We start from the raw sequence: 22,009 nt of genomic DNA on the forward strand, positions 1-22,009 counted from the left end.
GTCTACCCCGACCCGAATCAGTTAATTAATCACTTGACTTTAATTACAACATTTGCCCCACAGAATTTATTATTTTTGCAGTTTGGCCCCCCAGGCCAAGGAAGAGGAACCCGAGCCGCTTTTGAACCTTTTACCGTACACAATTATGAGAGGGGAGGGGAGCATATTTTCAGGTAGGCAGCAACATAATCACACGAACTGGATTCTGCAGGGCACGTGGGGGATTAAGATTGGACAACGTGTGAACTGACAGAGAGGACAGTACGGGATAATGGGGCCACAGGTGAGGTAACCTGTAGACAAAGGTACACGTGTAACGTCAAGCTGGCAAGCAAAGTTGGAAGTAGAAACAGGGGGAGCGGGGGTTGCATGAAGTCGACACATTGGAAAAAAAAGGGGAAATGTTGCCACGTGATTTCTGGGAGTGAAAAAAAAAAATAAAGAAAAACTGAGGACCAGAGACAGAGTAGACAACTAGGGGGAAGAGAAAAAAACCTTTAACAAAAAAGAGTTTACTTTAATCAAATCAAAATGGGGAATGTTTGGTTAGTTAGGTTGGTTTTGGTTTCACGTCCATCTTCTTCTTCTGTGAAATTGAAACCCTACCAAACTTTCTTCTCCAAAAAAAAAAAAAATGATACAAGAAGAAGCGAAATTCCTTCTTTTTCGTTTGTAGGAAAACAGGGCCACGAAATGAGGAAAGAAAGGGGAGTGTATTCCTGTATCGTCCCACGTAAAGGGGGTCGAAGAAAACGAGAGACTTCTCTTGGGGGACGTAAAGGAAGTGACGCGTGACTAAAAGGGTTTGAAAGGATTAGGGAGGTGAGGTGGGAAGGGAGAGAGGGGTACGTGGAGTGAAGATCATGACACGTAGGGGGGGAAACGGAAAAAGAGGGCAGGTGAGTGTGTGTGTGTCTGTGAGAGAGAGAGAGAGAGAGAGGGTGTTTGGCTTAGAAAGAAAGAACTTCGAGGTAAGGGAGATTTGGAGGTGGGGGAGGGGGTACGTGGTGAGAGTAGTTTTGTGCATGTTGGGCAGATTGCATGTAAGCGTAGATTTTAGGGCATGGTTTAGATTACATTTGGCACCGGTGACATAACCCACAGCATGCAAGAAAAACGGCGGGATTGTAGCTGTAGAAGTCTAGGAAGAGGGGTTTTGCAGTTGACACCTAAGATTGGTTGCAGGTTGTATCTGCTAGCCTAGAACAGAGGACTTAAGTTCAGGGAACTGGAGGATTTTGGGGGCTTTCTCCGTTTTAAAAAAAAAGTTGTTGGAGTTTAAAGGTCGTGGAAAATTAAAGCATTTAGATCATCTTTGATACTAGTAATGACAAATTTTTTTCATAAAGTACAATCACTCTGGAGAAGAACATGGAAAAAGAAAAACAAAAAAAAAAAGCAGCTTAAAGTGCTACCCTGAACCGTCTTATTGACAAAAATAATACTGACTACATATATAATACACTTTGTCTGAGAGAAGTGAACTTGCATATATGGAGCTTAGGACTAAACAATGCTAAGCCTCCATTAATTAGTTTAAGTAAATATATTTTGTCGAAGAGCGAATCCCAATGAGAGTTTCCTTGTACCCGAAAGGGATGATATTGATTTTCTGGAGAAAGTGATATGACCGTACACCTAGGTTAATTTTAAAACATAGATGTTATATTAAAATAGATTCAGCTTATCATTAATCAATTACATATTTCAAGCCAAAAAAAAAAACCTTCTTCTTCTTCATTACGTTTGAAATATTGTTTGCAGAATATATATAAATTGGAACCAAACTCCATCAAACTGATTGTCTGCTCAGTCTTACCTTAATTAGTATAACGTAGCTCAGCTTCAACGTGGCTTCGGGACTGCACATTGATCGATGAATGACACGAGGGTTTCTCGAGTTATCGTCATGGGATTCAATATGTCAACACCAACAATATTAATTTGCTCTATTGATTTATCTACAGGCTCTTATTTTAATAGGTTTATGTCATGGGAAATGAATTTTGAAAGGGTATCCCTTTCCACTTGTCGTTGGTTTCTTTTTTCTTATATACCGAAGGGGGAATTGAATTCTTGTAAGGAATGGACGACGTCTGAATGGACTTTTGTTAATAATGTCAACTTGAGTATTTTTCTTTCTCTCACTTTGCTTTTATGTGTGTCACAGAGGCAAATGTCCTAGGTCTCACGATGCTTACGTTCTTTTAGTCTAAAGCACTCTGGGCTGTTAAGAGTCTGGTTTGCTTGTGTATCTTGCACCACTCTCAATCAACCAGATGTAATCAATTCCTGGTTTAGAATCAGGCAATAAACCCTCAAAATCACACAATCCAGGGATTAGACTAGTGATCTTTGTTTGCTTTGCGTGTGAATTAATGTTACCAAGTTTCTCTGGTTTCGGTCAGGTTTCCTTTCCTAATTATTCTTAATCCTTCCGGGATTTGTCAAATTAACATTGTTCGGAGTTTTCAACTTTAGTCCTTCTCACTCTATTCCGTCCAGTGAAACTGGTTAAAGAATTACAAGTTTCCACATCATTGTACTCGCTTTCTTCACTTAGACAGCATCATCCATGCTGTCCTTAAAGATGGTGGAACATGTGCCATAACCGAATGATCTTTTTCTAGGAACACATCAGCTGGGTTCCCCCTCCGTTGCCCACAGAAAGATGAGGCCCCTCCTTTTATCAAAATCATCAAGTTTTGGTTTGGTAAGTAATTAGGTGATTTGGTTACCGGAAGAAATTAATTTAAGAGGGAAGGTAGGTGTCATGGTCACCAGCGGTAGATTTAAATTTTTTCTAAATGATGTCATAATTAAAAAAAATATTAAAATGTATAAATTAAAAGTTTCAATTTAATATTTTAAAGTAAAAATATATAAAAAGATTATAATTGTCTACGATAATTTTTCATATTTTGAAAACGTTGTATGATAACATCAGTAGAAACACTATAAATACATCTAATAATATTAAAATTAAATAAAATATGATCGTATATAGTAAATTATCGAATTCAATAAATTAGGTGAAATGAGTATACTGTAATTTTTCTCATTGTAAAAGTTACAAATGGAGAAATATTTCCCCCTCTTGTTTGTTGGGTGAAGATAAAGTTGAAGGGGGTGTTGTGTTTCTGTTACTTTGTATTTTGCTCCTTTTATGTCGAAGAACAGTTTTCTAAAATAAAAAACTATATGATAGTTTTTAATTCATTGATCAAAACTAAATATAAACATCTAAAAATCACATAAATTAAATAAAAAAAATCAAATAATCAATATCTACAAAATAAATAAAAAAATTTATAATTTTAAGATATTATTTGAAATGTAATATTATTTTTTATTAACTAAATTATAATTATGAACTTAAATTATTAAATTAATCAAAAATATTTAGACATAAAATATTTAAAAATTTAATTTAGATTGAAAATTATAAAAACAATTGAAGTCTAATTGAGTTAGTTTGAGAGATTGAAAAACACAACTAAGGATTGAGAAGAGAAAACCTGAGTCTCTTGAATAGGACTTGAATTTTTGAAAAGAGAAAGTTGTTTAAGTTTTGACTTTTTGAATAAAATCTTTAATTATTGAATGAAAATATTTTATCTTGTCATGTAATATTTAAATATTAATATATAAATAATTTTATGATAAATTTATTTTTTAATAATATTTAAATATTATTAATATATAAAATTTTTAATAAAATTCAATTTTTGACGCTACTTCTTACAAATTGCAAAAAAAATCAATCAATTCATTAGTATTATTAAATATATAAAATTTTAAATAAATAATATAATACATAAATAATATATTAATGAAAAATTGGGTAGATTCTAATAGTACTTGTTATTTTAATTCAAAAAACGTGTTTAGTAAGTTAAAAGAAGATTTGTGTACGCGCTTGCCCTGTGAAATGAGTGTGGAATCATTTTTCAAGGTACCATTCAGATTTGGTTGGTCGTTTCAACAAAGCCCAAAATATGCAAATACGGTTAATAGAGGATCAAAGTTCCATACATGCTGGGTTTCTTTGTTTAGGCATAAAAACAAAGTTCAGGCATATGAATGGGCTTGAACTAGCCTTCTCAGGCTCTGGCCTTAGCCGACCCATGACACGTCTAGTTGAAAGGTGTCTTATTACAAGAGTCTTATACATAGCAAATTGCGAAGTGGGGTGGGTGGTGTTCAATTCCCTTTCAAGCTATGTTTGATGGGAAGAAGAGGCCGTTCAGTGTGATCCCTCCATCGACGTAAATAATCTGCCCTGTTATATAAGAAGCTGCAGGCAGGCAGAGAAATGCCACCAATGACGAGACTTCTTTTGGCTCTCCGGTGCGTCCCATCGGAATCTTAGTGATGAAAGCCTCAAGTGCTTTTTCATCATGAAAAAACTGCAAAGGAGAACGGAAAACAATCGTAATCAGCTCTTTCAAAATTGGAGAATGTGGAGCAAACTATGCTTTGACGAAGCTTTCCCAGTTTTCTAGCAAGGACAATGTAGCATTTGGTCTGTTAATGCTAGGTTGGCCTGTTGCCTCTTCTGCTAAATAGCTTTTTTCTAACTTCTTGTCATGGTGCTAAAGTGATCCCACATGTTCATCTTTTTTCTAAACAAATCACTTTTATTTTTATGTTGGACGATATTCGTGCTGGCTAGGTCCTATTATGATCATGCTGAATGATGATAAGCGTAGGGAAAGTTATTTACAGGTTCAACAAGGGGAGTTCTGATCACTGAAGGTGCAACAGCATTGACCCTAATATTGTCTCCCGCCCACTCACATGCTAAGTATTTTGCAAGCTGGTTCATGGCCCCTGAAACAGATGACATGAGATTCAGGGAAATGGCAAAAAATTTAAGGTCAAATCTTCAATTTCGAAATGAATTTGTGTATATATACATGCAGTAGAGGTAGTATATCAGGCAAGAGAGTTACCTTTGGTTGCTCCATATGTAGGCGCAGTTCTTAGTGGTATTAGGCCAGCAATTGAAGAGAGAAGCACAACGCTTCCTGCCCCTGAAGCTTTCAGAAGAGGATGTGCAAGTAGGCTCAAGTTATGAGCTGACTCAAAATTGGTACCCATGAGAAATGAAACTTCTTCAGCCGTTTCCTCTGAAATCGGCTTTGCAAAAACGGTTCCCACATTGTTTATCTGCAGTCGCACCAAACATCAGAACCACGAATCTCACAAAAACTCAAGAAATTATGACAGCCAGTAATTTTGGAAGGAAGTAGGAAAGCGGATGATGATAATCACCAGGATGTCAAGTTTCCCGTTGAATACAGAGGAGGCAGTGTTAATTAGCTTTTCCCTTTGGGCCTTAGACGAAACATCACAGGCTGAACCAGTAACTTGGAAGCCCTTTGCTTGCCATTCAAGTAAGCACTTGTTGAGCTCGGTTTCGGTTCGGGAGCATGTATGAATTCTTGCTCCTAGTCCCGCTAGTTCCTCTACGATAGCATGCCTGATTGCAGTACTTGGTGTCAGTCAAACAGCAGGTAAAGGAGCAAAACAGTCCCCAATATCAAGAATAAAGCAGCAACAAAGGGCTGTGGTCTTTGAATATACAAAAAATGTTATATATTTTCATGTAAAAAAGTCCAAGAATCAAAAGAGAAAGAGAGGGGGAAGAGAGAAAAAGAACCCGATTCCTTTGGTTCCACCAGTAACAAGGGCAGTCATGCCATGCAGACTCCATCTGTTATCCTTGCTAGAGCTATCTGCTTCAGCCATTCTTACTTCTCTGTCTGCCTCTTCCTTTGTCTGCTTGCAGTTGAGATATATTATGTGTGGCACATAGTTGCCTTCCCACATTCGCCATTGGTACAAAAGATTCCATAGGAAATTAAATGGGGGAAAAGGACAGCAGTTAAGTAGTTTTGGTTCCACACGGCAGTCACAATGTATGGACAAAGGCTATAGTCAATAAAGAATAAGATGCCGTTGTCCATATCCCATTGTGCTTGGTAATACCAATAGCCATTTAACCTTGCTTTTAATTAGCTCTCCTTCATAATTATTTAGGTGCATAAGGCATTACTAATTACTCAACAATTAGGGAGGTAGTTGATTTTCTTTTTCATCCATGTTTAAGGAGTAATAACAGAATAATTAACCAACCATTGGTCAAGTTTTTATTGTTTAGATAAATGTTTGACAAAAATCATATGAAAAATTATCACCTAGGAAAGTGTTTGCTCCAATCACTGAATTTATAATTATACTACCTGTAGGGATGAGCAAACCAAATCAGATTAATTATCCACTCAAATCAAATACAATTTTGGTAAAATGGTTTGGTCTAATTAATTCATTGGGTCAATTGATCTAAAATGTTTAGTCTAATTAGTTTTTTGGTCAGTTCTTGGATTTAAAATTTTTGAACCAATCCACTCAAAAAATACGCTAATTATATATATATATATATTAATATATAAAATATATTTTTATATATATTAAGAAAATGGATAATAAACTTAATTAATAATGTCACGATCCAAATCGGGGAGCTGTCATTGATGCACGAGCCCAGCAGGCAAAACCCACGAGATCTTAGCAAGCGTACAAAATTTTGGATCAAATTAGAACATATAACACGTAGCCAAGGGTTTTCCACAATTGTATATTCATAATATAATTTAAATTCAAATACATGTCAATTACCCCTTGGTGTCATGGGCCAAAATTTAAGCTTAACCTCGTGCGACCTTGAATTCTGAAAATAAAACTTAAGTAAGCTTATAAATCATGAATCCATATTCTCAACCCAAAAGACATGCCTAATAGGTGGTGGAAGATCCATGTTTATATATTCAAGACCCACCTCATCTCTTATTGATGTGAGATCCGTGATATTTTACCTCACCTAATTGTGTAATACTTTTGTTGCCTTCCCATTTTCGCCATTGGTACAAAAGATTCCATAGGAAATTAAATGGGGGAAAAGGACAGCACTTAAGTAGTTTTGGTTCCACACGGCAGTCACAATGTATGGACAAAGGCTATAGTCAATAAAGAATTAGATGCAATTGTCCACATCCCATTGTGCTTGGTAATACCAATAGCCATTAGACCTTGCTTTTAATTAGCTCTCCTTCATAATTATTTAGGTGCATAAGGCATTACTAATTACTCAACAATTAGGGAGGTAGTTGATTTTCTTTTTCATCCATGTTTAAGGAGTAATAACAGAATAATTAACCAACCATTGGTCAAGTTTGTATTGTTTAGATAAATGTTTGACAAAAATCATATGAAAAATTATCACCTTGGAAAGTGTTTGCTCCAATCACTGAATTTATAATTATACTACCTGTAGGGATGAGCAAACCAAACCAGATTAATTATCCACTCAAATCAAATACAATTTTGGTAAAATGGTTTGGTCTAATTAATTCATTGGGTCAATTGATCTAAAATGTTTAGTCTAATTAGTTTTTTGGTCAGTTCTTGGATTTAAAATTTTTGAACCAATCCACTCAAAAAATACGCTAATTATATATATATTAATATATAAAATATATTTTTATATATATTAAGAAAATGGATAATAAACTTAATTAATAATGTCACGATCCAAATCGGGGAGCTGTCATTGATGCATGAGCCCAGCAGGCAAAACCCACGAGATCTTAGCAAGCGTACAAAATTTTGGATCAAATTAGAACATATAACACATAGCCAAGGGTTTTCCACAATTGTATATTCATAATATAATTTAAATTCAAATACATGTCAATTACCCCTTGGTGTCATGGGCAAGAATTTAAGCTTAACCTCGTGCGACCTTGAATTCTGAAAATAAAACTTAAGTAAGCTTATAAATCATGAATCCATATTCTCAACCCAAAAGACATGCCTAATAGATGGTGGAAGATCCATGTTTATATATTCAAGACCCACCTCATCTCTTATTGATGTGAGATCCGTGATATTTTACCCCACCTAATTGTGTAATACTTTTGTTGCCTTCCCATTTTCGCCATTGGTACAAAAGATTCCATAGGAAATTAAATGGGGGAAAAGGACAGCACTTAAGTAGTTTTGGTTCCACACGGCAGTCACAATGTATGGACAAAGGCTATAGTCAATAAAGAATAAGATGCAGTTGTCCACATCCCATTGTGCTTGGTAATACCAATAGCCATTAGACCTTGCTTTTAATTAGCTCTCCTTCATAATTATTTAGGTGCATAAGGCATTACTAATTACTCAACAATTAGGGAGGTAGTTGATTTTTTTTTCATCCATGTTTAAGGAGTAATAACAGAATAATTAACCAACCATTGGTCAAGTTTTTATTGTTTAGATAAATGTTTGACAAAAATCATATGAAAAATTATCACCTAGGAAAGTTTTTACTCCAATCACTGAATTTATAATTATACTACTTGTAGGGATGAGCAAACCAAGTCAGATCAATTATCCATTCAAATAAAATGCGATTTAGGTAAAATGGTTTGGTCTAATTGATCCATTGGGTCAATTGATCCAAAATGTTTGATCTAATTAGTTTTTTGGTCAGTTCTTGGATTTAAAATTTTTGAATCAATCCACTCAAAAAATCACACTAATTATATATATATATATATATATATTAATATATAAAATATTTTTTATATGTATTAAGAAAATGGATAATAAACTTAATTAATAATGTCATGATCCAAATTAGGGAACTGTGATTGGCGCATGAGCCCAGCAGGCAAAACCCATGAGATCTGAGCAAGCGTAAAAAACTTTGGATCAAATTAGAACATATAACACATAGCCAAGGGTTTTCCACAATAGTATATGCATAATATAATTTAAATTCAAATACATGTCAATTACCCCTTGGTGTCATGGGCCAAAATTTAAGCTCAACCTCGTGTGACCTTAAACTCTGAAAATAGAACTTAAGTAAGTCTATAAATCATGAGTCCTTATTCCTAACCCAAAAGACATTCCTGATAGGTGGTGTAAGATCCATATTTATATATCCAAGACCCATCTCATCTCTTATTGATGTGAGATTCGTGACATTTTACCCCACCTAATTGTGTAATGCTTTTGTTGCACTGGCTCTTTACCTGTAGAGGAGAGGGACTTTTACGCTAGTTCGGGTCTACCTTGATCCTTGTATCTCTCATGGGAGCCCACATTAATGAATATCTGAGTTTGCTTTGATACCACTTGTCACAAGCCGAAACTTAAGCCCAACTTTTTTACCCGTAGAGGAGAAGGACTCTTACAATAGTTTGGGTCTACCTTGATCCTTGTATCTCTCATGGGGCCCTACATTAGTGAATATCTGAGTTTACTTTGATACCAATTGTCACAAGCTGAAACTTAAGCCCAACCCCATACGGTTTTAAACTTTTAAAATAAAGCTTAAGTATATACTTTAAAGCATTTGTTTTGGCATATAGAAGGGGCAAAAGCATAATTTCAAATGGGGTAAAGGAAAAAGAAGGGCTTTATCTCCACTAGAGGCTCATGAGAATACATCATTCCATAAACATATTGTTAGAAAAAAATTTCTAGGAAACAAATGAAAATAAAATAAAGCAAGTAAATACAGTAAAAAGTTTGAAGCGAGGTATCACTGTCTTTAAGGATAATTTTCGTCGCCCTTTCAGAGTACAAGACTCGGTGCAAAAGGACTGTAGCAGTTATCCTCCAGGATTCAACAGACCATTCCTTATAGTTTGCACAAACTAGTAAGGGATAGCAGGAACAACAAAAAGATTTCTCTGAAAAAATAAAACTCAATAGGAAAGGCATTAAAACAGAGAAATAGTATGCAAAGAAACTTGAGAGGAGAGTAGCAAAAGAAGCCTTGCTTAGTGTGTGTTGTAACTGAGGTAGGGAGGCTGTATTTATAGGTAGATGATGAAGTGAACGTTGCACCAAATCAGGAGAGTTTTTGAGTCTGATTTATTCAAAGGTTGAGAAAGCTTAAAAGAAAAATAGGTTAACATTAGTGGAGTTTGAGTTGATTCATTCAAAGGTTGAGAAAGCTTAAAAAAAAAAAAATTAAAGCTAAGGTATAAAAATTAACTTGGGCTTAGCCCATGTGTATACTTGTGCGCAAGAGAAAAAATTTAAATTTTTTCAAAGCTTAGCCCAATCTCGTGTGCGTGTGTGCCCACTCCTTTTTCTTCTTTGCAACAAATCCATAATGAGTTTGCATATTTAAAGCACTTACACATTTATGTACCTTAGCAATGTGGGATATTTGAACCTTATTCAATACACTATTTTCCCAACATATTTATCTTCTTTACCACCACTCCATTTATTCTTTCATCAATCGCCTACAACAACTGCCTCTAATGTAGCTGACTTTTCGGATGAAAACAACTTTGGTACAACAATTTTCAAATTGGTGAATTCTGTCACATGGAAATTCAAGTGTTTATGGTTAGAATATTTTTGTCACATAGACATCCACATGACTGTGATTTATGTCACGTAGTCATCCATATTGATGTCCACATAATATTAAGGTGGTAGATTTCTTTTAATGTTGATGACGATTGATTGATGAAATGAATAAAATTAAAATATTTTTAAAAAGTAATAAAATTAAAAACTACGTATTAGAATTCACGAATGAAAATAAAATATTATACAAAAGTCATAAATGTTTGATGCTAGTTAGAGAGAAAATCATTTCTAAAATGTGTAGTCTATTCACTAGAGTTCCGCATGTCTTAATTGTGAGCCTACGCTTTTTATAACATTACGTCTCTTCGATTAACTAATTTTCACTTAATGTCTTATTTTTGTTTGGAATTAGTCAACCAATGTGCTCATAGGCTTTTTAATTCTTGAATATTAATCTATATCATGGCATTATCAACTACAGATGGCAACAAAATATATATAGTAGAACAGTAATTATAGACAAAATGCAAGAAGCAACAGCTTTTGTTTCATTTTGGTAGATAATAGAAATGAAATCCAAATCCAAACAAGTGCCGCAGTTCAAATTTTTTTTTCATTGACAAGTTGCATTCTCAGACGGCAGATTAAGAGGGAAAAGAAAGAGAAAGACAAGCAACAGCTAGGGAGCTGTAACTGAGGTGCCGAACACTTCATTTCTTATTTTCTTGTTTTGGTTTTTGGGCAAAGCCTTGTGCTCCATTTCAAGATTGGGAACTAGCTTGGCTGTTCTTCTCGATTAAGGTTTCATGGTAGAAGAAGCCATTCACTGACATGCCCCCATCGATGTAAAAAGTCTGCCCTGTTATATAAGAGGATGCTAATAGGCACAGGAATCCCACCAAGGATGACACTTCCTCTGGCTCTCCAATGCATCCCATCGGAGTTCGACAGATGATAGTCTCTGAAAACTTTTGAATGTACTGCAAGCAAGGAGAATGACAACAATTATAAATACTACTAATTTACAACACTGAAAATATTGTATAGTTTGAGGAACAAAACTTTGCATGCTTTAATGTAACCTTTCAAATTTATATATGAACTTTTACCATAATGGTCTCAAATTGTATACTTTTTAATTATTAAAAAAATCCTAGCAATCAATATAGTCATTTCTTGTAATTTATTCTATAACTCTCTTAGGATATCCGTTTTGGTTACACTTACTCTGAATGATATGATCAGGCTGATAAACATAAACGGTAAATGTATGGGGAAAGAATATTTTTTACAAGTTCAACAAGGGGAGTTCGAATGACCAAAGGTGCAACAGAGTTGACTCTTATATTGTTCTTTGCCCACTTACATGCCAAGCATTTTGCAAGGTGGCTCATGGCTCCTGAAGACAATGGAATGAAAATCTCAATTCAGTCAAGAGTGATAAAATTACTCACCTATGTGCTTGCAATATAGGTTTAATTTGACAGGAAAATTATACACACATACACACACACACACACAGACCTGTTGTTGCTCCATATAAAGATCCACTACTTACTGATACCACACCAACAACTGAAGAGAGAAAAACGATGCTTCTCGCTACTAAAGCTTTCAAAAGAGGATATGCAAGTTGGCACAAGTTGTAAGTAGACTCAAAATTGATCCCCATGATCAATGAGAAATCTTTAGTGATGAAGTCTAGAGTCGGCTTTGAAATAAGTGTTCCCACATTGTTAATCTATAGCACACCAAGTTGGCATTATTGGAACCACAAATGTCTCATTAGCAAAACTCAGGAGTCTGGACATTATGCAGAATGAGAGTTACCAGAAAAAGAAAGAATGAGAATGGATGCTTACTTACCAGGATGTTGAGTTTTCCACCAAATTCAGAGAAGATAGTGCTTATTAGCTTCTCTCTTTGGGCTTGAGATGATACATCACAGATTGAACCAGTAACCTAGAAACCCTTTGCTTCCCAGTCAAGTAAGCATTTGTTGAGGTCAGTTTCATTTCGTGAGCACGTGTGTGTTCTCGCTCCCAATGCAACTAATTCTTCTACGATAGCGTACTTGGTTACAATATTAATTAATTTGTGATCAGTCAAATAGAAGCTCCATTTTTGCCAATATAATGATCTAATCACTGTAAAGGGGGTTCTTGTGATAGGGAGAGGAAGTATTGCAAACAAGTAAAAGGATGTGCCAGAGGCGGCAGAGAGGAAGATTGAAGCAATTCCTAAAGTATTAAGTACTGTGGTAGGTGGAAGACAATAAGAAGAGACTTAAAGAGACTTAGAGAGTACAAGATAATTAGAGAGAGAATTTAGAGAGAGAAGCTCTCAAGTTGAGAATGTGTTAGCTTGGAGGGGGAGAGAAGAGTCATTCCAAATGAATTGTGAGGCTCTATATATAGTGCTAAAAGTGACGATTACATAAGAATAAGCTTTAATGCGCTTAATGAATGACATTATTATGAAGAATATTAATGTAAGTAAACGTTACTGTAATTGGATGTAATAAGACTTGTTCTCAAGTAAGGGTAATAGAAAAGAGGTGTACAAGAATAGGTACAAGAGAAGAAGCTGTACGAGAATAGGTACAAGAGAATAAGCTGTACATGAATAAGTATACAAGAACAAGGTAAGAGGGTGAAACACTTGTACTTCAGGAAAAGGGTTAAGAGGAAGACCTTTTAACTACCTCCATATCTGAGCCACCAAGCCAAACTCTTTGGAACATCCCAAGATGAAAGTAACCCATGAACCCTGCCACTTGTTCCGAGTTGCTTTCACTGTCATCCAAGTGAAGTGGTTATTCTATTCGAAGTAGTTGTTTTACTTGTAATAATTGTTCCATAAGGAGTAGTGTTATATTTATTCTAGTTATTCTGCGTTAAGTAGCACTTCACTTGTTCTAGTTGTTCTGCGTGAAGTAGTGCTTCACTTGTTCTACTTATTCTACGTGAAGTAGCACTTCACTTGTTTTACTTATTCTGCGTGAAGTAGCACTTCACTTGTTCTGGTTGTTCTCTGTACAACATTATATTGTAACCTAATTCTTTAGAGTAACAGTATTAACCAAAATCTAGTATCTACATTTTGCCCCTTGCATAAAAATTTATTGTTAAAAATAATTCTTATGTATTAATTTAAAGTAATTTTTTTTATACTATAATGTATTGTACTGTATTATTTTGAGCAGTAATGCTTTGGGTAGTATTGTTTTAGACAATAACACTTTAGACATTAACACTTTAGGTAGTAACATATTACTATCTTGTGTATGGTGTAATACTATTTTTTTTTGTAATGTCAATATCTTTTTGTAATATTTGATTGATTATGCAATAATATTTAATGTCTTTCGTAATATTTGATTGCATTTTTTTTAATTTCAATATCTTTTGTAATATTTTATTGATTATGCAATAATATTTAATATCTTTTTCATAAAAAACCTTGATTCTATTTGTAATATTTTATTGATTATGCAATAATATTTAATATCTTTTTCATAAAAATCTTGATTCTATGTGGCTTATAAATATCAAGTTACTATAAACAATTTTCTTCATTCATATTCAAAGTAAAGCAAAATAAATTTTAGAGTAAAGTCGATTCTTTTGTGAATCTTTTCAAGTAAGTAAGTTTGTTTATTTATTTATATATATATATTTTAATTTTGTTTTCAATCAATTGACTTAATTAGTTGAATTTTTCTTACTTATTGCCCCCTACATGATTTTTTTTTAATTAAAATATGAGAAAAAAATTTATGCATGAAATATTTTAATTATAGAAGAAAATCACAAAGCAAGAATATTTATGTTACTCTAACTTTGTTTCAATCCTTTATTTACTTGGCTCGTTGCACGGTAGGTATGATTTCTGTTTGTTTTTGAATCTTACAGTTTGGAGTAATACGTTTCTTGATTTAATTTTTTTTTGAAGTATAGTTCATTGTTTTATTTTAACATATAGTGTTTAATAGGAAAGAGAAATATTAGAATAAAGAAAGTAAGAAAAGAATAAAGTGAATGGCATGTTAACTAAAGAGAGAAATACTAGAATAAAGAAATAAACTAATAGACGCATAAAAACTGGCAAAAGCTCCATGTCTTTTTTTTTTAATATAAATTGACTTTGACTTGTATCATGTTTTGGTGCAGCTTTTGCTTAAGGGTTTTTTTTTTTTTTCAATTGAAAGTTAACCTGATGTAGCCTTAGAAAAGTGAATAAAAGAAGTAAATAAATGCTGAAGCAAAAAGAGCAAACAAAGGCTGACTAACTTGTCAAAAATTTTTTTTTTTATTTGTTGGCAAAAAAAAGCTGCAAGTTGTAATAATCATTTTTTTTGTTTATATAAAGAACACGTTTTTAACTTAGAACAATTTATTGGCAGCCAAAAGCCGCCAGCTGCATATATATATATAGAGGGGGGTTTACTTTGGAGGAGTTTGTAGCGGCAAAGCTGCAAGTTGCAGTAGTTTTTTTTTATATATATAAAAAGGGAGTGTACTTTGGAGCAGTTTGTAGTAGCAAAGCTGTAGACCAAAATTTTTTTTTTTTTATAAAGAAGATGGCTTTACTTTGGAGCCGCGAGCTCTTTTAATTAGAGCTCGCGGTACATGCCGCGAGCTATTCTAATTTGAACGATTTTTTTAAAAATTTATAATAATATTTTTTTAGCTGACTCTTTTTTTTTCCTTTTGTGTTATAATTTATTATTTTATTGTAATGTATAGTTTTTGATAGAAAAAATATTAGAATAAAAGAAATGAGTAAAGGTTGAAGTGAAAGAAGCAAATAAAAGTTAGTGCATATCAACTTTTGATAAAAAGGCAAAAACTAAAATAATTAGTAAATAAATGAACAAAAGGTAGCACATGTCAAACCTTCGTTTCTCCTCTTATTTATTAGCAACACAAGCTGCGTTTCTTGTGTTTTTTTTTTTTAATGTATAGGACTTGGCTTTTGTAGGACTGTTTTTGGTTTTAGTGTTACTGTAGAACTTGCGGCATAAACTCAAGTATAGAAGAGAACTTTGGAAACAGTACTTTTGTTTTAACCTCAAGACACGCCATAGCTTTTATTTATTTTTTACTTGGTTTTGGTGCTAAAGCTTGTGGCTTGTGCGGCACCTTTGTTTTGAAGCTTTCTTTTGTCCTCGCGATTTACCGCAAGTTATTTCTATTGGAGCTCGCGGCATATACCGCGAGCTATTTCTTTTAAAGCTCGCGATTTATGCCGTAAGTTATTATTATTGTTTTATTTTTTTTATAATTTTTAATTATTATTTTATTTTTATTTAAAGTTATAATTTTTTTTAAGTTTTACTTATTTATTATATATATTTATATTGCATATATAAAAAAAATAATATCAAAATCTATAATTTTGATAAGTTTTATTTGTGATTTTTTTATACATAATAAATAAGTAAAAGTAAAAAATTATTGAGTATGTATACTTATCTCTTTTTCCATAATCATGTTTGTAGGTAACTTTTTCCATCATCCTCTATGCCTAGGACGCGTGTCCTTTCGAAGATCAATTATGGTGAGCTTGAAAGGGCTGCAACAAGGAAGAAAACCACTGCACATAAAAGTAAGAATAGTGATTCCAAATTAATTGTTCCCAAAAAAATTATAATAGAAAAGAGTGGTGAAGTTCCTCCTGTTTTTGAAAATTTGAAAGATGAAATTATTAAAGAAAGAGGAAAAGATCGTTTTTAGGAAGAGGTTCATGCTAGACAGGTTGACGAACATCCTTATGAGTCTGTTGGATATGATTGGAATCGTGTATGCTCAAAAGCACCTCCTCATAGAAGAAATGGTATTCCAGGACAATTTATTCTGAAATTCAGGTTTGAACGTGGTGAGTTTCCCCTTTTTGCTACTAAGTTAGGCTCCAATTCTCAATTTCTTCATGGTTGGGATGAATGGGTAACTAAGGTATTGAAGAATCCTTCTTATGTTAAACTTCTCTCTTCTGTTGGGATACTTGATGCTATACGTGTCACTTCTAAGCTTAATATTCGTAGAGAAAAAATGATGGATGTGTGGCGTGCTATTCTTGCAAGGTGGAGCACGTTTTCTTATACTATGATTATTACATGGGGGGAATTTACCTTCACTCTGGAAGATGTATGTGTTCTCTTGGAACTTCCTTGTATAGGAAAGGATGATTTTCACTCTATTAAGCTTTCTGAAGAAGAGGTATGTACTCGAGACTTGTTCTTCAATCTACTTAGGAGTTTGAGTAAAACTTTGAAGGTTGCAAGATTCTCCAATTGGATAGGGGTTTTTTATAAAAAGTTCAATGCTAAGGGAATTGAGATTGGTTCTCTTGAGTACCCAGGCCATAAGTATGAACTAGTAGCTTTAATAATTTTTTGGTTGGCACGACACGAACTCCCAAGGTGTCCAGATGATGGTATCTCTTCAGTAGTTGTTCATTTAGCAATAAAAATTGTTAAGGGAACACGTTTTCCTCTTGCTCCACTGTATTTAGGATCCCTATATAAGAGATTAGACTTGTTCCAACTCAAAACTGTTGAGTTAGCTGGGCGTTACAAAGTTTTGACTTATGTGGATACTTCCTTCATTCAAATGTGCTTATGGGAAAAGTTTGGTACTTGCACTCCCGTGCCTAATGCATATCCTTTTGCATATTTTACTGTGAATAACCCTTTATCCAGGAACAACTACAGAGCTTGGGCATGGCATGATCGACTCCCGAGAGGTAATGTTCTTGAAGTAATGCATGTGACAACAGAATTCAATCCCAAACCTTATGTGCGGCCCATAAATGGATTTGGTGATCCTAGAATTTATTATGATCGCCACCTTCTACAGTCTGGAAGAATGAGTTCACAATGTATTAACTTTTGTGTATGGGTTCACAGTTCCCAATTGCCATCTATGATTGAGAGTTCCAGTTTAGGTGGAGATAGAAATATTCTTTCTGTTGAGGTATATTCTCTTTTTAGAGTAGCACGTCAATTTGGGTTTGATCAACCAGCTTTGCCTGACTCTTCTTCAACTATCAGTTTTTCTTCTTGCGTTTCTTCATTCCTCATGGCAGGACTTCAACTTCGTTTAGATAAACTTAAGAGTTATACTGTCACAGCTTTTGATAGAGTTGGTACTCACACTTCTGGATGGTTTGCTTATTGGATGAATTGTGTTGAAGAATGAAGATATTTTATTATGCCTTTGACTAATTCCAGAGCTTGTCTCTACACTCCTCCTATAAGTAACTTTGATGTATCCTTACGTTTGATTTCTCTCAAAAAGAAAAGAAATGTAAATGAAGAAGAAAATGATGCTCCTCGCACTCTTACTCATCAAACAAAACATGTGCATCGAAAAGTAAGTTCATCCTTTACTTCTTCTTCTACTTCTTTTTTTTTTTAAATTCATTTCCTCATCATACTTTTTTTTTTGTAGAGAGAAACAACTACGAGAGTAGAACTTAACTCGATTGAAGAGGAAGAGACTTTTGAAGCTAAGACTGAGGAAGAATCATGTGACTCTGAACGTAGTGATGAATCTGATGATGAATTAGTTGATGTTGATAAAGCTGAAGTTGAGGGTGAGCCAACCCCTTTTGATGATTTCATTGATTTTGATGTTTTATTTCCAAATCATGTTTAGAGCTCTACCATGAACTAGGTATAAACATATTACTATGTTATTCTGATTAATGTTGTTCCCTTCCTTTTTTTTTTTAATTAAGATTGTTCTTACTCCGCAGGCTATTCGAGATGAGGTTGTTCCGACACTGAGATTATTCCTGTTGTTGAAGTTGTTGCTGAAGCTACTCCAAATGTTGAGGTTATTCATGATGTTGGAGTTGATACTGACGATGTTAGAGCTATTCCAATGACTCTTCATGTTTCTTCCTCCCTAGTCCCAGAACATAAAGATGCAAGTAGTGCTTTTGGCATTCAAGTAACACATACTGAAGAAAGTGGTAAGAATGTTGACTTCCATGGTTTTCAAGTTTCATTGGAGTATGTGGCATACTTGGAGCATGTTTTCAATATAAAGGAAAAGTTTTGGAGTACCTCCTTTGTAAAGAACGTAGACGTCATTTGCTTAATGATGGAAGTGTTGGGTAGAGCTTTAGCCATTTCCCATGCTCCACTAATGAGTACTTCACCAGAGGAATTGCAATAGATGTTACAGGATTTCGATGATGCTTGTAACTTTAGATTCAAGCTTGAGTGTCTCAGTGATTGTAGATCTAAAGCCAAGATTTTTCTCAACAAGTCTTCTTTGGAGAATGAGTTAGAAGACACTGCAGCGAAGATAGCTTTACTGAAAAAACGTGAAGTTGAAGTACAAGAATAATTAAATGTATTTGCCAATAATAACTCTTCTCTATGGAGTATGTAATTGACTAGTCTTTTGCTTTTCCTTTACTCTTTTTGAAAGCTCATTTGAGCTAGTACTTCACTATTGATATATCATATTTCTTTTTTTTTGCAATAATAATAATGTTATACGCTTGTTGCATATTTATTCACATTTCTTATATTGCATATGGCCAAAAGGGAACTCTCAACTTTATATCAAGGAGATTAACTCTAACTTGATATGAAGGAGATTAATTCAACCCTTAAAATAAGTAAGCGTAAGAGCTACGGCCAATTTGTGAGTAATAAGCTAGGGCCAAGAAATGAGTGATAAAGCTAGCGGCCAATAGCATAACATCATTACAGCCAAATTATGAGCGATAAAGCTAGCGGCTGGAATGTGAATAATAAATTATGGTCAAAGAATAAGTGATGAAGCTTGTGACCAAAAGAAGAATATCATTACAGCCAAAATATGAGCGGTAAAGCTTGCGGCTGAAGTAAGAATGATGAACTATGGTCAAAGAATAAGCGATAAAACTTGCGACTAATAGTATAATATAATTACAGCCAAAATATAAGCGATAAAGCTAGCGACTGAATATGAAATTTTTTTTAATGTCAAATTGCAATTCATAAAACGATGAAGAGTTAAAGTCATAGAAATATCATACATGAGCAGGAAGCGGGTTGTTCTGGACCCTGTTGTTCTCAATTAACAACTCTTCTACTTGCATTTTCTTATGGAATATTCCCTTCTGAAAATGATCTTTTCTTTCTCTACCTCTTCCTTAAATTGCATTCACTATTGGAGTATTCTTTCTATCGAAGCGAGTAACTCCTTTTTGTTTGAGAACCGTATTATTGGTTCTTTGTGCCATTTCCATTAAGGTAGCAAAAGTTGAAAAAGGTAAATTCTGCTAGTGTAGTCTACACTCGTCAAACATTTTTTTTTTGAATGCAAACCGTCACTAACTCCTTTTTATCATAAGACTCTTGTATATCCATCACCCTTTCTCTAAAGTGTTAGATGTATTCCATAAGGTCTTCTTTAGACTTTTGATATTCTGTTCCCAAATCAAGGAGATTAACCTTATCTTGAGTAGAGAAGAATAACTCTTCCCTAAACATCCACATCAATTATAGTTTCTCCATTTCCTTCATTTCCCTTAGTGTTTGTAATTAGAGGAATGACTTCATGAAGTGCACTCTCATTAAAGTGTACAGATTGAGCTTGAAAAATGGTGAAAGTGAAGGATACAAGTTGAGATATGGTCTCCAACATTCGTTTATTGTTGTCTTCTAACATTTGCATTCTCTCTTAAGAAGCCTCAATAATTTTCATTAGCTTTTGGATGTAGGTGGAAATAGATGCATTTTGGTTACCAGAGAAACTGTCCATCTTTTCCAATAACATAAAGTTTTTCTAGTAAGCTTTTACTTAATGCAATCACTCCTCCCTAATGGAGTCACCAAAATGTAAATGGGGTTCTTGTGATAGGGAGAGGAAGCGTTGCAAACAAGTAAAAGGATGTGCCAGAGGGGGTAGAGAGCAAAATTGAAGCAGTTCCTAAAGTATTAAGTACTGTGGTAGGTGAAAGACAATAAGAAGAGACTTAAAGAGACTTAAAGAGTATAAGATAATTAGAGAGAGAATTTAGAGAGAGAAGCTCTCAAGTTGAGAATGTGTTAGCTTGGAGGGGGAGAGAAGAGTCATTCCAAATGAATTGTGAGGCTCTATATATAATGCTAAAAGTGATGGTTACATAAGAATAGGCTTTAATGCGCTTAATGAATGACATTATTATGAAGAATATTAATGTAAGTAACCGTTACTGTAATTGGATGTAATAAGACTTGTTCTCAAGTAAGGGTAATAGAAAATAGGTGTACAAGAATAGGTACAAGAGAAGAAGCTGTACGAGAATAGGTACAAGAGAATAAGCTGTACATGAATAAGTATACAAGAATAAGGTAAGAGGGTGAAACAGTTGTACTTCAGGAAAGGGTTAAGAGGAAGACCTCTTAACTATCTCCATATCTGAGCCACCAAGCCAAACTCTTTGGAACATCCCAAGATGAAAGTAACCCATGAACCCTGTCATTTGTTTCGAGTTGCTTTCACTGTCATCCAAATGAAGTGATTATTTTATTCGAAGTAGTTGTTCTACTTGTATTAATTGTTCCATATGGAGTAGTGTTCTATTTATTCTAGTTATTCTACGTTAAGTAGCACTTCACTTGTTCTAGTTGTTCTGCGTGAAGTAGTGCTTCACTTGTTCTACTTATTCTACGTGAAGTAGCACTTCACTTGTTTTACTTATTCTGCGTGAAGTAGCACTTCACTTGTTCTAGTTGTTCTCTTTACAACATTATATTGTAACGTAATTCTTTAAAGTAACAGTATTAACCAAAATCTAGTATCTACAATCACCAAATGCAGATCATCTCATAAACGTTCCTAGTTAAAAAGTCACATCTAATTAACATGTATAAACAATGAAGCAAAGTTCTTTATATTTTGTTTGCGTTTTTCCTCCATAACTTGTCTCAAGATTTTAAAAACTTGCGCAATCCATAGGATGCTTTGTTATATTCATGAATGTGTCGTTCTGTGCATACGTAAAAAGTTTTGTCATTGAAAACAAATATATATTCAAAGGGAAGAAAATGTCAATGGCTTAACATATATGAAGAGTCTCCCAATTTCGAGTATATTATATAACATTGAAAGGTAAAGCAGCAAGAAACGAGGTGTAGCATCAAACTTGTAAAGAGCATATGGTAAAAAAGAAAGAGAGAGAGAAGAGAGAAAAATTAAGAACCTCGATTCCTTTGCTTCCACCAGTAACAAGTGCAGTCATGCCTTGAAGACTCCATCTGTTGTCCTTCCTAGAGCTATATGCTTGAGCCATTCTTACTTCTCTCTCTGATGGCTTGTAGTTGAGATATGTTAATTCCCACAAAGGCTATTGCTGACAAAAGATTCAATAGGAAATTAAAAGGGGGGGGGGGGGGGAAAGACAACATTTGAGAAGTCGTTTTCGAACAACTGTCACAATTAATGCATGGCAAAATATTTATTCTCGAGCCAATTCTAGATGAATTGTTTCTCAATCCTAGATGACAACAAGGGTTTATTGTCAACAAAGAAAATTTTATTTTAGGCATATTTTTTTAATTTTAATATTTAATAAAATCATATTTTTATTGAGTAAAATACATCTATCATATGTGATTTTTTATATACAA

General features: G+C 34.1%; 2 protein-coding genes across 4 annotated transcripts; both read right to left on the reverse strand.

The window, feature by feature from the left end:
- Positions 1 to 3,997: 3,997 nt before the first annotated feature.
- Positions 3,998 to 5,826, reverse strand: LOC18590622 (tropinone reductase homolog At2g29290-like). Its single transcript, XM_018127017.2, has 5 exons — positions 5,666 to 5,826; positions 5,278 to 5,485; positions 4,956 to 5,172; positions 4,727 to 4,833; positions 3,998 to 4,409 (listed from the first exon to the last, which is right to left on the reverse strand). The coding sequence occupies exons 1-5, from the start codon at positions 5,752 to 5,754 to the stop codon at positions 4,215 to 4,217; spliced, it is 816 nt and encodes a 271-aa protein (XP_017982506.2). The 5' UTR covers positions 5,755 to 5,826; the 3' UTR covers positions 3,998 to 4,214.
- Positions 5,827 to 10,905: 5,079 nt separating this feature from the next.
- On the reverse strand, positions 10,906 to 21,726 carry LOC148761042 (tropinone reductase homolog At5g06060-like). 3 transcript variants are annotated; one of them, XM_088809996.1, is made up of 4 exons: positions 12,259 to 12,890; positions 11,917 to 12,133; positions 11,685 to 11,791; positions 10,906 to 11,372 (listed from the first exon to the last, which is right to left on the reverse strand). In XM_088809996.1, exons 2-4 carry the CDS (start codon positions 12,062 to 12,064, stop codon positions 11,154 to 11,156), a joined length of 474 nt encoding a protein of 157 aa, XP_088666122.1. In that variant the 5' UTR covers positions 12,065 to 12,133; positions 12,259 to 12,890; the 3' UTR covers positions 10,906 to 11,153. The 3 variants fall into 3 exon arrangements, 2 of the variants coding, with proteins under 2 accessions (XP_088666122.1, XP_088666123.1); XM_088809997.1 differs by having other exon boundaries at positions 11,759 to 11,791; positions 11,917 to 12,889; XR_016028409.1 differs by lacking the exons at positions 11,685 to 11,791; positions 11,917 to 12,133; positions 12,259 to 12,890 and adding an exon at positions 21,583 to 21,726.
- Positions 21,727 to 22,009: the final 283 nt, after the last annotated feature.

This window comes from Theobroma cacao, chromosome 9 (assembly GCF_053813885.1).
Source record: "Theobroma cacao isolate CCN51 chromosome 9, ASM5381388v1, whole genome shotgun sequence".
Lineage (NCBI taxonomy): Eukaryota > Viridiplantae > Streptophyta > Magnoliopsida > Malvales > Malvaceae > Theobroma > Theobroma cacao.

Coding starts and splice junctions, on each gene's coding strand:
- LOC18590622 (XM_018127017.2), bottom strand. CDS start 5,754: ATGGCTGAAGCAGATAGCTCTAGCAAGGATAACAGATGGAGTCTGCAT. Junction 4,834..4,955: donor TACATATGGAGCAACCAAAG/GTAACTCTCTTG, acceptor CATCTGTTTCAG/GGGCCATGAACCAGCTTGCA. Junction 4,410..4,726: donor GAACTCCCCTTGTTGAACCT/GTAAATAACTTT, acceptor TCTCCTTTGCAG/TTTTTTCATGATGAAAAAGC.
- LOC148761042 (XM_088809996.1), bottom strand. CDS start 12,064: ATGGGGATCAATTTTGAGTCTACTTACAACTTGTGCCAACTTGCATAT. Junction 11,792..11,916: donor TTTATATGGAGCAACAACAG/GTCTGTGTGTGT, acceptor CATTGTCTTCAG/GAGCCATGAGCCACCTTGCA. Junction 11,373..11,684: donor GAACTCCCCTTGTTGAACTT/GTAAAAAATATT, acceptor CCTTGCTTGCAG/TACATTCAAAAGTTTTCAGA.